General features: G+C 39.6%; 1 protein-coding gene across 3 annotated transcripts in view; it reads left to right on the top strand.

The window, feature by feature from the left end:
* PTPRN2 (protein tyrosine phosphatase receptor type N2) overlaps positions 1-16,821 on the top strand; it is a 1,080,816-nt gene that overhangs the window by 712,251 nt on the left and 351,744 nt on the right. For all 3 annotated transcript variants that reach the window (XM_050942222.1, XM_050942220.1, XM_050942221.1), the window contains one exon: positions 2,372-2,436. In XM_050942222.1, coding sequence (XP_050798179.1) covers positions 2,372-2,436 — 65 coding nt within the window. The remainder of the gene's footprint in view (positions 1-2,371; positions 2,437-16,821) is intronic.

The following is a 16,821-nucleotide window of genomic DNA, read 5'->3' as shown; positions in this document are numbered from 1 at the left end:
AGATAAGAAAAATCACTAAATTACCTCCTGGCCAAATACATTGTAATAAATACAGCAGGCCCAACATTTTCTTATTAAGTGTAGAGGCCATACAGAACCATGTGGATTTCTTTGTTTTGTTTTGTTTTCACGTGTACTGCATTTACTTGCTTTCTGCTATATTGTGTTATCTTATTTATCATGTACAAACAGTGAACTACAAGGCATACTGCTGGACGTTATGTTTCTCCGACTCAGCCTGTGGAGTTTTCTGTTTTTATAAAGTTTCTTCTCAATTATTGTATTTGGCATAAAAATGCTTTGAATGTGCATGCTATAAATGAATGTGTAGGTGGGAGGCAGCATGGTGCAGGAGAATGAGAATAAGGCTGGAAATTGGAGGTTGATTACAATGATTAATTAAGTGATTTATTTAGATTTATACAATAAACCGTAGGCACCCTTGAAATAACTCAAGGATACAAGAAAATTAATACTCCAGTGTAACTACTGTGTAGCAGTTCAGTTCAATATAACTGACTACCCACAAACCCAGCAAGTCAAAAACTCAAATCCCCGTCCCCCTCAAGCAGTTCCCCACCCTAAATATATATTTGCAAAACTGCATTGCTAATGTGATGTTTCAAGTATGTGTGCAAACACATGCTTGGTGGCCACTTCCCTGTCCATGTGCATATGGAAATACCTTAGTGGCAAGCATATCAATGTGCGCAGGCCTGCAGTTTGAAAATCAGGCTTAAGAAGTCTAAAATCCTAAATGTGTCTCAAGCAGTGATCCTCTGCACAGCAGTGGGCAAGTCCCTGCCTATCTCTGCCTCACGTTTCCCTCTGGGGAAAGTAGAGATAACAATATTTCCTTAACTAACTCCCTCTGGCATGATGAGGGTAAACGCATTAGTTAATGTGGCTAAAGCATTTTGAATATGTAAAGCATTAAACAGTAAATAGCAATATTTAATCGAATGTATTTAATTTTTTTGCATTTTAGGTCCCAGACCAGCAAATAGTGTATTTAAGTGCTTTTCTAGATAGAGGTTTTAACTGGGACCATCACCTTGGGAGGTACCCTATATAAAAAATAAAGCCAACAGTTATGTACATCCAAAAGACGGACCTAGCTCTCCTCTCTATTTTAATCCATGGATAAAGTCCTGACCCTGTTGAAGTCAATGGCAAAACTCCCACTGATTTCAGTAGGATCAGGATTTCACCACATGTTCTTAACTGGAATTAGCTGAAGACTTAATTCTTCATTCCTTGGACACAAACAGCGGCTACTGGAATCAACAGAAATGATGCATACACAGGAAATGAAGATGAGCTCTAAGGCCTGATTCAAGGCCATTGAAATCAATGGGAGTCTCATCTGATTTGCACTTTGGATCTGGCCCTGAACGAATAAAGTCGCTAAACATTGCCCATGAAAATAGTCTGCTGTAATGCCGTACTTTGTAACTACAGCACGTAGAAGTTCTTTTCTGAAAGGGGTGACTGTTTTAGGCACTCCCTTCATTATGTCTTTCTGGGTTTACTATATTGAGACAGACTTATTTGATTTGCTTCAGTGACTTATTTGGTTTTGTCCTTGATTTTTTTTGTTTGTTTATTTTCAATGCCTGCTATGTGGAAAGCGTTAAATGGGAAAATCTCAGTTAAATACTGGCTTAGTTCATTTAAAGGGGAGGTTCATAGATTGTGGGACAATTTAGTGAGTTATCTTAACTGCAAAGCAGAGGTAATTTGTTACAAAGTTATTCACACCTGTGTGATATAAATATTGTAGTAATAAAATATTGCTCACAATTACAGGGGTGTTTTGGGACCAGGAGAAGACTAGGGCCTTCTGATGTGACAGGAAAGGGAAGTCAAGAATTTATCATAAGGAAAGGGACTGGACTAGGGGAAAAAGTCTGTCTGGGGCAAAGGGGCTAGAAGGAAGTGTGTTTAAAAAGATGAGATTGAATCCGCCTCATGTGACATCCTTGAATGTCTTTTTTGGGGTGGGTGGATTCCAAAGATTTGATTTGTCCAGGCTTAATTTAATTTAGTTCCATCCCCATTGTAGAGTTGGGTATGATTTATTTATATTGTGCCCTTCCATCATTCTGAAACTAAAGGAGGTGTAGTATATTGAAGTAAACACATCTGGTTTTGGTCTTTCTCTTTTAGATAATAATGAAAGATTAATGACACAAAGGCTCAATAGTAGTGTTGTTATGAGTGAAACATATACCATAGATAAATAAGATAAACAGGAATTCTATTGAATTTGTTGGGAAGAGGGAAAAAAGCTTGATTATATAGTGAAGGCTGCAGACTCATCAAAGTCCCAGCTTTTCCTTAACCCTCTGTATCTTAATTTTTCTAACAGATGTCAACAAATACAAGCTTGAAAAAGCTACTGGACTGAAGATTCTGCAGACTGGCTTAGGGGAGGTAAGTGACTTGGTGGCATTTTTTACTCTCAAGAACATTTTAATGGTTCATTTATGAAATCCCAGAGTTCATGGATATATATGAACTACCAGTGCTAATAATGCTAAGGGCCTTTTTACGATACAGCTGCATCTGTCAAAGTACAGTCTGCTGCACACATAGTGCCATACCCCATGGAGAATAAAGCACCAAACTTATGTGTAAAGCTCAGCAGCCATTAAGAAATGCCCTTCCTAGCTTTGTGGTATATGAGGTACAAAATCCCCAAAGATGATCAAGGCAATTGAAGTCTTATTATCCCCCCGGTTTCAGTGGAGTACAATCTCATCTAGATCAATTAAAATCTAAATTTGGGGTAAAGTGTCTTTAGATGGAAAGGTGAACCTATCTGTGAATGACTTGCTTCTTTTCAGTGCATTTTTTGATGTAATTTGAAATATAAATAAAATATTTCTGTTCCATTATGGTGATTTGAAGCAAAAACTCTATTAAGGATTTTATCATTTATTAATTAAGATGATGCTCTCCGCTAAGAACCTTGTATGAATTGCAGGTGAATACTAATTTTGGTGCTAATTTTATGTACATAAAGGGATTTATTTTTCTTTTATAATTCAGTAATTTTGCTAGTGGAAAATGCTCATAGGTCTGGACAGATGTTTGTTTCTTGTGTTTATATTACTCTTGGTGTTAAGAATAATTAACCACAAATTGGTAACATTGAAGTAGATTAACTATTTGATTCATTCTCAATTTCTGGTGTTTCTTCTTCTTTGATGGTTCATGACTAATGGCCCATTCTGCAAAGTTTAAGCACATGAGTAACTTTTTGCACTTAAGTAAAGGCTTGGGCCCTAAAGTGCTGCCAATTCTGAGAACTACTGAGTACCCACAGCTTCAGTTGGTTTATGGCTATAAGAATCTGATCCTGCAAACAGGCCAGATCTTTGGCTAGTGTAAGTCAACATAGCTCCACTGGTGCTATGCTGAGGATCCTGATCCAGGTGTGCATAACTCTACTTATGTGACTAGTCTGCTGACATCAGTGGGACTACTCGTCTTAGTAAAGTTATATCTGTACTTCAAGGGTACAAGCCTCTGTGTATGATCCAAAGACCACTGAGTCAGTGGAAAAACTCCCATTGACTTCAGTGGGTTTGGGATCAGGCTGTCAGTGTGGAGCTTTTTAGAGAGTCTGAATCTGATATTTATCTGCTATAATTTGGCAGTCAATTTAGTCAATTCCTATTTTCAGCATTATTTTCAGAATTTAGCACTTCACTTAAATAGTCAATATATGTTGTGCCAGCTTCATAGAAAGTGAGCAGTGTGCCTAGAAGGAGCTAAATGGACAGAATGTGAAGGATAAATTAAAGGAATATCTGGTAGAAACTTTTCCCATTGATTGATTGATTGATGTTTCCTCAATGCCTTTTAAACTCTGATTTAGACAAATGAAACATTTGAAAGTTAACAGCATTCTGCAACATAATGCATTTTTAGCGGCAATAAGCAGAAAGAAATAAACCCAAGTGAAGCATGAATCCAAGGTTTAAATATATCCTAGGTTATTAGTAAGGTATAGTGACCAGCAGGAAAAATAACCATGCTGTTTGGCACATTAAGATGACAGATGAAACTTTTGATTCTACTGCCTATATATTTTGTTAAATGTGAACTCATAAAATGTCTCTCTCAGTTCTGTGCTTTTTTCCCATCTACGTCTTATCAGTAATGATTATGTATATATAAAATAAATTTCTGCACTGTTGCACCTACATGAAAAAGAATGGAGCTCTATGATTAAGCCTTTTATTTGTTGACTCAGGATCAAATTCAGTTTTGGCCAGGTTAAAACCAACTATACTAATCCAGTCTAATGGTTCAGTTTCAGGTAATCGTTGTGCTTACTATAGTTAAGCCAGATAAAAGGGACAGCTATAACCAAATTGAAAGATACTTTTGTTGGATCAGGAGTTCTTCTGAGGCAAATTGTGGATATAGTAGTTAGACATTGCAGTAACTGTAAATCACTTAGCCAAGATGTTCAAATCAGAAGGACTCAGAATAAACACCCTGATTTTTTAAATGAGAAATGACCTTTTTTGTCTTTCCATGAGTCAGATTCATGACACAGTTAATGACTAGATCATTTCGTTTTCATTTGCAGAATTTTAGAACAGGGTGGAATGTCTTTATATTTAACATCTTTCCTATTTCAAATAACCCAAAGATTGCAAGAGAAAAATGATCCAGATACTAGCAATAGGTACTGAGGTTATATAAACAAATACAGCTATTGTTCTATGCTCAGCAGTATCTCATATGTTGCATTTTACATTGGAACCTGTTTTAGGTTTTGATCCTGCTCCCACTGAGATCAATAGGAGTTTTGCCACAATAAGAAATGAGTAGACACCAAGGACTAAATCAAGCCCTCAAGGCACACCCCTGCGTTGAAAGCAGTGTGAAGGCATCTCAGCCCACTGCGGGTGGGGAGGAAGCAGAATGCCAGAGCTCCCAACTGGTCTGGGGAATTAAGCCATAACTTTATAAGGGATGCAGCATACTTTCCCCTCTTAAGCTAGCTGTTCCAGTCATGTCTCTGTCTTCTTCTGGCAGCACCTTGGAAACAGACTTGAGCACTGCTGAGTGCCAAGGCTGTAATTCTAGCATGTCCTTATGGGAAATCATACAAAGGTTAGGAGGCACCATTGTCACGGGTAATACAGAAGGCATGCTAGAATGTGCTTCTTGGGATCTACACAGTCAACTGCACCTGCTCTAATGGGCAAAATATAGTCCTATTTCTTCCTTCCTGCCATGACCAAGCCAGCAGGACCCAGCTAGAGTTTCAGACCAAATGTTACTTCAATTTGATTTTCTTGACCTCATAATAGTCTCTGGAGAAGGATACCGTGAAAGGGTGAAACTGCCAGGAAACAAGTTAAGGGCTTTCTGTTTGTCACATGACTCAGATGCTTGGGGCTGAGGGGATGTCAGTGTTCTATTTCTGAGACTAAAAGAAGCAAGGGGAAAGACCTCTGGTGATTGTAGCTTGTTGCTCAGGTGGAATAGCTTTGTTTTGTTTTCATAAGTTTTTGTCTTTGTATAATAATATTGTGCTCTGAGGCAAGATTCTTAACCAGACTTGGGTGTGGCACTGGTTGTCTCCTGGACTAATGAAGGAGCCCACCAACTTACAGATATATTATTTTAGATTTTTCTCTACTAATTTTCTAATGTGGAACGTTAATTGCATGTATAGGATCTGAATTATAGTGCTCTGTGATTCACTAATGTAATGACAGACATTGAATTAAAATAGCTTTTTAAACCAAGTGGAAATATCTCAAAACAAAATATAAATGAAACGAGCATTCTGCTGTAGACTCTCGTGTTCCAGAGTAGATCAGTTATATTTTGACATATTTCAGGGAAATCGCATTTTCAGATATTTTGATAGGTTTTGGAATTGTGTTGAAATTAGTGTTATCACAATAAAACATAAAGATCAATATTTAAAAAATCATCATGGGGAATGGTGAAATAGGAAGCCACAGATGTATGGTAGGGGACTGTCTATAATGAAATAAATGCTTCTTGGGAAAGGCATCACATTACCAAATTACTACCTTCCCTTTTGGAATAAAGGTATTAAATCTGAAGTGTTACAGATAACTTTGAAAACACATTCTAAAATGTAGCATAGGTATATACTGGTTGTAATATTTCAGCACATTGTCAGACAGTCTGGAAAAGGCAGTTGGGGGAAAGCATCGGAGGAGATGGCAGAAATAATGTCACCCCCTCTGACTGAGCTGGCTTGCCTGCCATTTTTTAGGGCAGGGCTGCAAAATAGGAGTTTGGTTGGACTCTCACTTGCTACTAGAAAATCAGCTAGCAACTATGGCTAGCTCAACTGTTTTTCTTCTTTTCTCCATCCTCATAAGGGTAGGAGATTCTATCAGAGGTGGGCATTGCAGCTGTCATTGGTGATTTTGTCACCTCCAGATCAGACTACAGCCATGTGCTCTGCATGGACCTACAATGTAAATCTATCCAGAAACTGAAGCTGGTGCGGAATTTGACAACTAGTTTCTAATGAAGTACTTCTTGCCAGAGAATGTGATGCCAGCATTTTTCAAATTACCCTAATTAAGTGCCAGATAGAATGGAAAATGTGGTTTTTGACCTTTAAAGCCCTAATTTGTAGGGCCTGAGTCCTACAGATATTGCCTTTGTTCCTGAGCCATGCTACCACAGCCCTAATTGCATAAGAGAAAGGGGGCAGCTGGCAAAGCATTCTCCACCAGAGCGCCTCGGTTTTGGAACTTGTTCCTCACACGTATCTGTCAAAGTACTAGTTTTTGGACCAGCAGGTACCATTTGTTTTTCCTAGTTGTGAGTGAATGGGGAGATTCTAATAGGGGCTCTTAAGTATGATTTTTGCTGCTGTGTAATTTCCTGTTGCTGTTGATATCTAGATTAACAATTAATGGAGCGTTACGGGAGTGGACTGTATTATGCCTGATATTATTTAGTCTTGTAAAATAAAGTCATTGTTGATAAGTGGAGCAATTAAAAATGTTTTGAAGTATTTAGCTATTGTATCTGTTAATCAATATTTCATGCTTTTAAATTCTTTTTGATTTTATTAATGTATTTAGAATCGCATAAGCATCCATTAAAAAGAAGTACCTATTTCTTACTCCAGGCATTCCTTGACAATTTCTAAGTCACTTTTCCATTTTAAAACATCCCATGTTAATTTTGTGAACTCACAGTCACATTGAGAAGTATCTTACTGTGCAAGTATTGTGGGAAGAGGTGTATTGTAAAGTAGTACTAATAAGTAATGGTATCAGAATTTGGTCCTATAATTGCATATAGAATTAATTCTTAATTCAACTGTAAGGAATAAAATTAAACATAAAGTAAATTTTCCCACAGAGAATAGTGGAGCTATATGGATCATTTGGTAAGTCTGTGTACTTTTTTTTTCAAATGCATTGTTGATAATATTTACATGCCATGTTAATGCTATAATTTAATTATTCATTACTGTACATAGCCCACTAGAGGGATACTTTTAAAATAATTTTCATCCACAGTGTTAAAAAAGGCCAAAGAAAGATGCATTATGTGCAAAATAAAAATGATGTATTTACAGTGTAATCTTTGTAATATGCCCTGTGTAATAGCATATTATATATAAAATCATAATGATCAGTGGGGCTACTGGATGATCACTCCAGGAAGATCACTCAAGGAGCACTCAAGGAAGAAATGGCCATTGCAGAGAAGATAAATAATTTGCGTTGGTCTTCACTGCAGAGGAAGTGAGGGAGAGTCCCACACCTAAGCCATTCTATGTAGGTGACAGAGCTGAGGAACTGTCCCAGTTGAAGTGTTAGTAGAGGAGGTTTTGGAACAAATAGATAAACTAAAGAGTAATAAGTCACAGGACTTCAAATATGAAATTATAGAACTACTAACTGTGGTGTGTAACCTGTTGCTTAAATCAGCCTCTGTATGAGATGACTGGTGGATAGCTAATATGATGCTGATTTTTATGAAAGGCTCCAGAGGCAATAATGGCAATTACAGGCCAATAAGCCTAACTTCAGTACCAGGCAAATTGGTTGATACTGTAGTAAAGAACAGAATTATCAGACACATAGACGACCACGATATGTTGGGGAAGTGTGAGCCTGGCTTTTGTGAAGGGAAATCATGCCTCACCAATTTATTAGAATTCTTTGAGGAGGTCAACAAACATGTGGGCAAGAGTGATCCAGTGGATATAGTACACCTGGACTTCCAAAAATCTTTTGTCAGGGTTCCTCACCAAAGGCTTTTAAGCAAAGTAGACAGTCATGACATAGGAGGGAAGGTTCTCTCACGGGTCAGTAACTGGTTAAAAGATAGGAAACAAAGGGTAGGAATAAATGGTAAGTTTTTACAGTGGAAAGGGGTAAACAGTGGGGTCCCCCAAGGATCTGTACTTGGGCCAGTGCTGTTCAACATATGCATATGGTACAAAATTACTCAGGATAGTTAAGTCCAAAGCAGACTGTTAAGTATTACAAAGAGATCTAAAAAAGCCTGTATGACTGGGCAAGAAAATGTTGAAATTGATTAAATTCAGTGTTGATAAGCACAAAGGAGTGCACATTGGAAAATGTAATCCCATCTATACATACAAAATGATGGAGCTAAATTAGCTGTTACCACTCAAGAAAGAGACCTTGGAATCATTGTAGAAAGTTCTCTGAAAACTTCCACTCAGTGTGCAGCAGCAGTTAAAAAAAACTAACACATTAGGAACCATTAGGAAGGGATAGATAATAAGATAGAAAATATCATAATACCACTATGTAAAACCATGTTATGCCCACATCTTGGTACGCCCACACCTTGAGTACTGTGTGCCGTTCTGGTCGCCCCATCTCAGAAAAGATATATTAGGATTGGAAAAGGTGTAGAGAAGGGCAAGAAAAATGATGAAATGTATGGAACAGCTTCCATATGAGGAGAGATTAAAAAGACAGAGACTGTTCCTCTTAAAAAAGACACAACTAAGGGGGAATATGACAGAGCTCTATAAAATCATTAATGGTATGGAGACAGTGAATAGGGAAGTGTTATTTACTCTTCACACAGCACAGGAACCAGAGTCACCAAGGGAAATTAATAAGCAACAGGTTTTAAACAAACATAAGAAATTACTTCTTCACACAACACACAGTCAGCCTGTGGAAGTCATTGCCAGGGGATCTTATTAAGGCCAAAAGTGTAACTTGGTTAAAAAAAGAATTAGATAAAAACAAAAGAATGGCCATACTAGGTCAGACTAATGGTCCATCTAGCCCAGTATCTTGTCCTCCAACAGTGACCAATGCCAGATTCTTAAGAAGTAATGAACAGAACAGGGCAATTGTTGAGTGATCCATCTATTGTTGTCCAGTCCCAGCATCTGGCAACCAGAGGCTTAGGGACTCCCAGAGCATGGGGTTGCATCATTGACAATCTTGGCTAATAGCCGTTGATGGACCTATCCTCCATGAACTTATCAAATTCTCTTTTGGCCTTCACAGTATCCCCTGGCAATGAGTTCCACAGGCTGATTGTTCTTTGATTAGCAGGCTTCCTGCATCTGATGTGCTTAAAAAATATTGCTGTTAGCTTTTGTGTCTTTTGCTAGTTGCTTTTCAAATTCTTTTTTGGCTTGCCTAATTATACTTTTACACTTCTGTGTTCCGTTCTTTTTTCCTCAGTAGGATCACACTTCCAATTTTTAAAGGATGCCTTTTTTTCCCTCTAACCGCCTCTTTTACTCCGTTGTTTAACCATGGCAGCATTTTTTGTCCTCTTATTATCTTTTTTTAATTTGAGCCTCTATTATCGTGTTTTTTAAAAGTTTCCATGCAGCTTGCAGGCATTTCACTCTTCTGACTGTTCCTTTTAATTTTAATTTAACTACCTTTCTCATTTTTGTATAGTTCCCCTTTGTGAAGATAAATGCTACTATGGTGGGCTTCTTTCCCCCCCTACACGGATGTTAAATTTAATTGAATTATGGTCACTATTACCAAGCAATTCAGCTGCATTCACTTCGTGGACCAGATCCTCTGTGCAACTTAGAACTAAATAAGAATAGCCTCCCCACTGGTGGGTTCCCAGACTAGCCGCTCCAAGAAGCAGTCATTCATGGTGTCTAGAAATGTTATCTCTGCATCCCATCCAGACGTGACATGTGTCCAGTCAATATGGGAAAGGTTGAAATCCCCCATTATTACTGAGTTTTCTATTTTTATAGCCTCTCTAAGCTGCCTGAGCATTTCTTAATCACTGACACCATTATGGTCACTAGTATATTTGTATTGCTATACTCTTAGTATTTAAGCATGGAATTTCTATCCATAGAGATTCTATGGCACTGTTTGATTCATTTCAGATTTTTACTGTATTTGACTCTATGCTTTCTTTTACATATAATGCTACTCAAGCACCAGTGTGACCTACTCTGTCATTCCTATGTGTTTTATATTCTGGTATCAAGACAGTCAAGTTCACCCATCTTATTATTTAGACTTCTTGCATATGTGTACAAGCACTTATACAGTTTGTCAATATTTAGTTGACTGCCTGCATGTGATGTAATTGAACGGGACTCTTTCATTTGACTGCTTCGCCTCATTTCCTAACCTGTACTTAATTAACTTCTGTCCTCTCCTTTTTACTAGGATATAGAGAATCCCCATTAACAGATCCACCCCTAAGGGATGTCTCTGTCGAACCAGATACTCCTCTGTACCTCTAGCCTTTAGGTTAAAAACTTCTCTAAGATCTTTTTAAATTTACATGTCAGCAATCTGGCTCTAGTTTTGATTTGGGTGAAGCCCAGCCTTTCTGTATAGCTTTCTCCTTTCCCCAGTTCCTAATAAACTTAAAACTGTCATCCCTACACCATCGTTTCATCCATGCATTAAGACCCTGCAGATCTGCCTGTCTAACTGGCCCTGCACATGGAACTGGAAGCATTTCAGAGAATCCTACCACGGAGGTCCTGAAATTTAATTTCTTACCTAGCAGCCTAAATTTGCCCTACAGAACTTTCTCCTTCCTTTCCCTATTCATTGGTATATACATGTATCACGACCACTGGCTCCTCCCCAGCACTGCACATAAATCTGTCTAGATGTCCCGATATATCCTCAACCTTTGCACCTGGCAGGCAATTTACCCAGGGCCGGCTCTAGCCATTTCGCCGCCCCAAGCACGGCAGCACGCCGCAGGGAGCGCTCTGCCGCTCGCCGGTCCCGCGGCTCCGGTGGACCTCCCGCAGGTGTGCCTGCGGATCCTCCACCGGAGCCACGGGACCAGTGGACCCTCTACAGGGATGCCTGCGGGAGGTCCACCGGAGCTGCCTGCTGCCCTCCCGGCAACCGGCAGAGCTCCCCCCGCGGCATGCCACCCCAAGCATGCGCTTGGCGCGCTGGGGCCTGAAGCCAGCCCTGATTTACCATGCGGTTCTCCCAGTCATCACAAACCCAACTCTCTATATGTCTAATAACTGTATCCCACATTACTACTACTGTTACTGTTAAGTAAGTTCATGTAGGATATTTTCATCAGTGGCAGTTAGCCAAGATGGTCAGTGACGCAAGCCCATGCTTTGAGTGTCCCTAAACCTCTGACTGCCAGAAGCTGGAATTGAACAACAGGGGATGGATCATTCGATAAATTGCCCTCTGAAGCATCTGGCACTAGCTACTGTGAGAAGACAGGATACTGGGCTAGATGCACCTCTAGTCTGACCCTGTATGGCCATCTTTATGTTCTTGTTTTATTGAGGATGGTACCAGTCCTGCGACCACTTAGGCATGTGCGTAACTTTAATCACATAATTAAATGTCCTGACTTCCATCATATACTCACATACTTAAAGTTAAGCACGTGCCCAGGTGATAATAAGGCTGTCTTTCACTTATCAAACAGATTCTGGTTGTGAAAGGGCAAAGTTCTAATGTTTCTTCCCGGTATTTGACATGCACATTACATAGAAAGAAGTATTTTGACATGTGAATGATGGGTTGCAGCTTCAGCTTTGAAATTTGGTGTCTGTGGTAATTTCCTTTCTTATATTCTGATTGTGATATTCCTCTGTCCTCCTTTACACATTTTGTTAAACAAAAGAAGATTACAATTATAATTATATACATATGAAATAATGAGCTTGATATTCAGAGGCAACTATCAGTTTATTCTGATGTGTGTTTTCCTACTGAAACATTGTAAGAAGCACACGTAGTCAAATGTCATGTTGGTTTATGAATTCCTTTACAGTAGTACTCTGATTTAAAGTAGCAGAAGTGCAAAGTGATGTGGCAGTTGCTATGGTAACTACAGTTATTCAGTACTGTGTACAATGAAAGCGGTAAGGTCTGCCTTGTGGCTGTAGGAACACATGCATCCTTATTGGTTTTTTTTAACATTTTCAACGTTTTTCAGGTAACATATGTTAGTTTCAAGGCTGTGTCTTGTCTTTGAGCCATATCAAGCCATTGACTTTTAAGAAGAACTTCCAACTGAAATCCACTGAAAAGCTCCAGAGAAAAATGAGTTAGATACAAGCAATGAATCCATTGGCTACATAGGCAAGTGTGCCATTGAAATCAATGGAGATCTTCTTCAAAATCATTGTCATAATCTAGCTTTTCATGTGATAGCCTGCATTAGTCACATGCATAGTGGAGAGAGGCAGTAAATTTAAATAGGAATATAAGGTTGTCCATAGCAGATGAAGTTATTAGTCCATGAAGTCTAGCATCCTTCCTCCAGCAGTGACCTGTTCCTGGAGAATCAGAGGAAAGCACCCATAATGCACCTAGTCAGATGATCAAACACCCATAATGCAGCTAGTCAGATGATCAAAGCTGTTCATGAAGACAAAATTCTTTTTGATCTCTTCAGTGGCCACCTTATGCCTTGAAGCTTGAGATTTGGTTACCCTTAACTTAAGGCCCAGTGCTGCAAGGTGCTGGAATGCCCTCAACTCCCACTAAATGAAAAGGAGTTGAGGGCTCTCTTCACCTTGCAGAATTTTAGATCCTTATCCTGAATAACTACAAATGTTGTTTCTAGTTATACAATTATTAAGCCTCACTTTTTAAAAACTAGCTAGTGTTTTTTCTGATCTTTGACAAGTGATATATTCTATAGACTGGGTCATTGAAGGGCTAAGCAGTTGACTCTTCTGAGAAAAAGAACAGTTCTGTCCTTTTCCTGAGGAAGAAATCATAGGGTTTTTATGGCTATCATCAGAGGCATTACTTAATGGTCTATGTGTCAAACTTTAAACACTTATGTGTGTTACACTGGTGGAAATCCCATTGACACCTGTTGAACTATTCCAGGCTTTCACCACTGTAGTTATAAAAATGTAGCTCCTACATTCCTTAGCACTAGAAGTTCAAATTCTAGCAGTCAACTTATTTTTTTCTGCATAGGTATAAAGGTACTGGGCAGTTTACTCTGTTTAGTTATTTTCCAACAGGACTTAAAAGCCAAGGTCCTGTTTGCTTTACATGAAGACAGTCAACATTTCCTTTACCTTGCATAGAACTACCATTTTGTACCAAGGGGCCGCAAGATTTCAGTGCTGCTGTATGTGTCCAGTTGTACTTCACTTTACCATCCTTTGGAATGAAAGGCTTTATATATTGTAGATCTAAGATGATATTTTAGTTGGAATATTTTCAACTACATTCCAAATTTAGAGATGAAACTTTCTATTTTATTCCAACTGTAGAAGCTCTGTTTTGGAGGTTGGAGGGGTTGTTTTGTGTGGTTTTTTGTTCTGGTTTGTTGGGGGGGGGGTTGTACTATCTTCTCATCTTTTCACTGGTAAAACTGTTTAAAGGAGTTTTGGCAACACAGATGTTTGATGTGTTTTGACCATAGCTTAGAGTTTAATCTTCTTTTTTGGCTAAAGTTACAGGGGGAAGGTAAAGTACAATCTCAAATTTAAGGATGTACCCACTTTCTACCCCCAAAAAGCTTCTGTTAGAAAGCTATGCAGTTTTATAGATCGTGAACTTTGGCCATGTACAGCATCACAAAGTAGGTTCTCTCCAGTACATGGATGTAACTGCTATTAGGATCACTAAGCAGCATGCAAAGGTATCAGGGAGGTAACTGATCCCTTAAGGCTATATATTGCCTTTGATCTGCAGCAAAATTCCCATTATTATCAATATAGGATTGCATGTACTTATCAAGAACAGTATGGCTTAGGCTATAGAAATATGATGCAGTGACGTACATGAAAACCATTCTTGGGAAAGCATGATAGTTTTAAAAACAAGTGTACACTATTACTTACATACATGCCTCCAGCGTCCATCCAGGCAGGGCTGGCTCTAGCAACTTCGCCGCCCCAAGCATGGCGGCACACTGTGGGGGGCGCTCTGCCGCTCACCAGTCCCACAGCTCCAGTGGACCTCCCGCAGGCTTCCCTGCAGGGGGTCTGGTGATCCTGCGGCTCCGGTGGACCTCCCGCAGGCTTCCCTACAGGGGGTCCGGTGGTCCTGCAGCTCCGGTGGACCTCCTGCAGGCGTGCCTGCGGATGCTCCACCGGAGCCGCAGGACCAGTGGACCCTCCGCAGGCACGCCTGTGGGAGGTCCGCCGGAGCCGCCTGCCGCCCTCCCGGCAACCGGCAGAGCGCCCCCCCGTGGCATGCCGCCCCAAGCATGCGCTTGGCACGCTGTGACCTGGAGCCGGCCCTGCATCCAGGACATATCACACAATCCATTGTCTACAGCCAAGCCCTAAAATACAGCCGAATTTGCTCCAATCCCTCACAGAGAGACAAACACCTAAAAGATCTTTATCAAACATTCTTAAAACTATAATACCCACCTGGGGAAGTGAGGAAACAGATTGACAGAGTGAGACGGGTACCCAGAAATCACGTACTACAGGACAGGCCCAACAAGGAAAATAACAGAACACCACTGGCCATCACATACAGCTCCCAGCTAAAACCTCTCCAGCGCTTTATCAACGATCTACAACCTATCCTGGAAAATGATCCCTCACTCTCACAGACCTTGGGAGACAGACTGGTCCTCGCTTACAGACAACCCCCCAACCTGAAGCAAATACTCACCAGCAACTACACACCACACCACAGAAACTCCAACCTAGGAACCAAACCTTGTAGCAAACCTCATTACCTACTCTGTCCCCATATGTACTCTGGAAACAACATCAGAGGACCCAACCACATCAGCCACACCATCAAGGGCTCATTCACCTGCACATCTACTAATGTTATATATGCCATCATGTGTCAGCAATGCCCCTCTGCCATGTATATTGGCCAAACCTGACAGTCCCTACGTAAAAGAATAAATGGACACAAATCAGACATCAGGAATGGTAGCATACAAAAGCCAGTAGGTGAACACTTCAGTCTCCCTGGACATTCTATAACAGATTTAAACGTAACTATTCTTGAACAAAAAAACTTCAGAAACAGACTTCAAAGAGAAACAGCAGAACTAAAATTCATTTGCAAATTTAACACCATTAATTTGGGCTTGAATAGGGACTGGGAGTAGCTGGCTCATTACAGAAGCAGCTTTGCCTCTCCTGGAATTGACATCTCCTCATCTATTATTGGAGTGGACTACATCCACCCTCATCGAATTGGCCCTGTCAACACTGGTTCTCCACTTGTGAGGTACTCCCTTCTCCTCATGTGTCATTATATAATGCCTGCATCTGTAACGTTCATTCCATGAATGTGAAGAAGGGAGGCTTTTTACCCACGAAAGTTTATGCCCAAATATTATTCCAAAATGTGCTTGATCTGTCTGTCGATGGGAGCTGAGGGCACCATGTGCTTCAGGGCATCAGGACCTGTGACAAGAACATAGTGAAAGATTCCTTACCATTGAAAAGCGTCGTAAATTTATACACAAGTGAAGATTCTTGACACTGACAATTATGCAGTTTTGTTACTTTTGTGGAGGCATATCTCTTTGTGAGCTGTTTAGCTACCTTGCTCTTTACCTTCTCAGCCCTAAAAAGGTAGAGTAATGAATTTATTTTATAAATTTCAGTGGCGTTTTTATGCTGCTGCTTTCAATTGATTGTTAAACTACTAATTTACAGATCTTCACTAAGTGAATGCAAACAAATTCTGGTCCTCAAAGCTTTGCTAATATACAATGTTCAAATTTTAATTTCCAGTCCATCTTAGATTATAGTGATGAAAAACAATATTTAATCCCTCGTTAACACATGAATAAGCCGAAACTGTCATTTTCCACCGAACAATAACGGGATTATCTCAAGAACTGTCAGTTTATGTGAAAACATTATGTTGCCCAAATTTTCATAAAAATTAGCAGTGGATAATATTCAAGATCAGAGCAATGGAAAGAGGAAAAGCTGCATTCATGGTAATAAATATTCATATTTGTCTGCTCAGGAGATGAAAATCTAATCAAGGGGCTATTGATGTGCTGGCTCTTTTTTAACCAAGATGTTTCATCTAAATTGGGTTTGATATGGAAATTAGTCTCACTCCAAGTCCTCCAGGCCATGAGCATGCTGGGATAACACTGGAGGTGTCCAGTGAATCAGATGTTGCTGCTGGCATCTGCTGCTGCAGACACCAAATAAAATAAAATAAATAAAATAAAAATAACGTCTCAATGGTCAACCTCCCAGTAGCTTAGGGTGATTTCTTTTAAACGCTTTAATTTTATCCCAGTTAAATCCTCAATACTGCAGGGTTAAAAATGTCTGTGTTTTTTGCTCTTGTTGACAATTACCATAAATCAGAAGACACTCTGCACGAAGCTTAA

The sequence above is a fragment of the Gopherus flavomarginatus genome, chromosome 2 (genome assembly GCF_025201925.1).
Source record: "Gopherus flavomarginatus isolate rGopFla2 chromosome 2, rGopFla2.mat.asm, whole genome shotgun sequence".
Lineage (NCBI taxonomy): Eukaryota > Metazoa > Chordata > Testudines > Testudinidae > Gopherus > Gopherus flavomarginatus.
The sequence above is the reverse complement of the archived record's forward strand: the minus strand, read 5'-3'. Positions and strand labels throughout refer to the sequence as shown.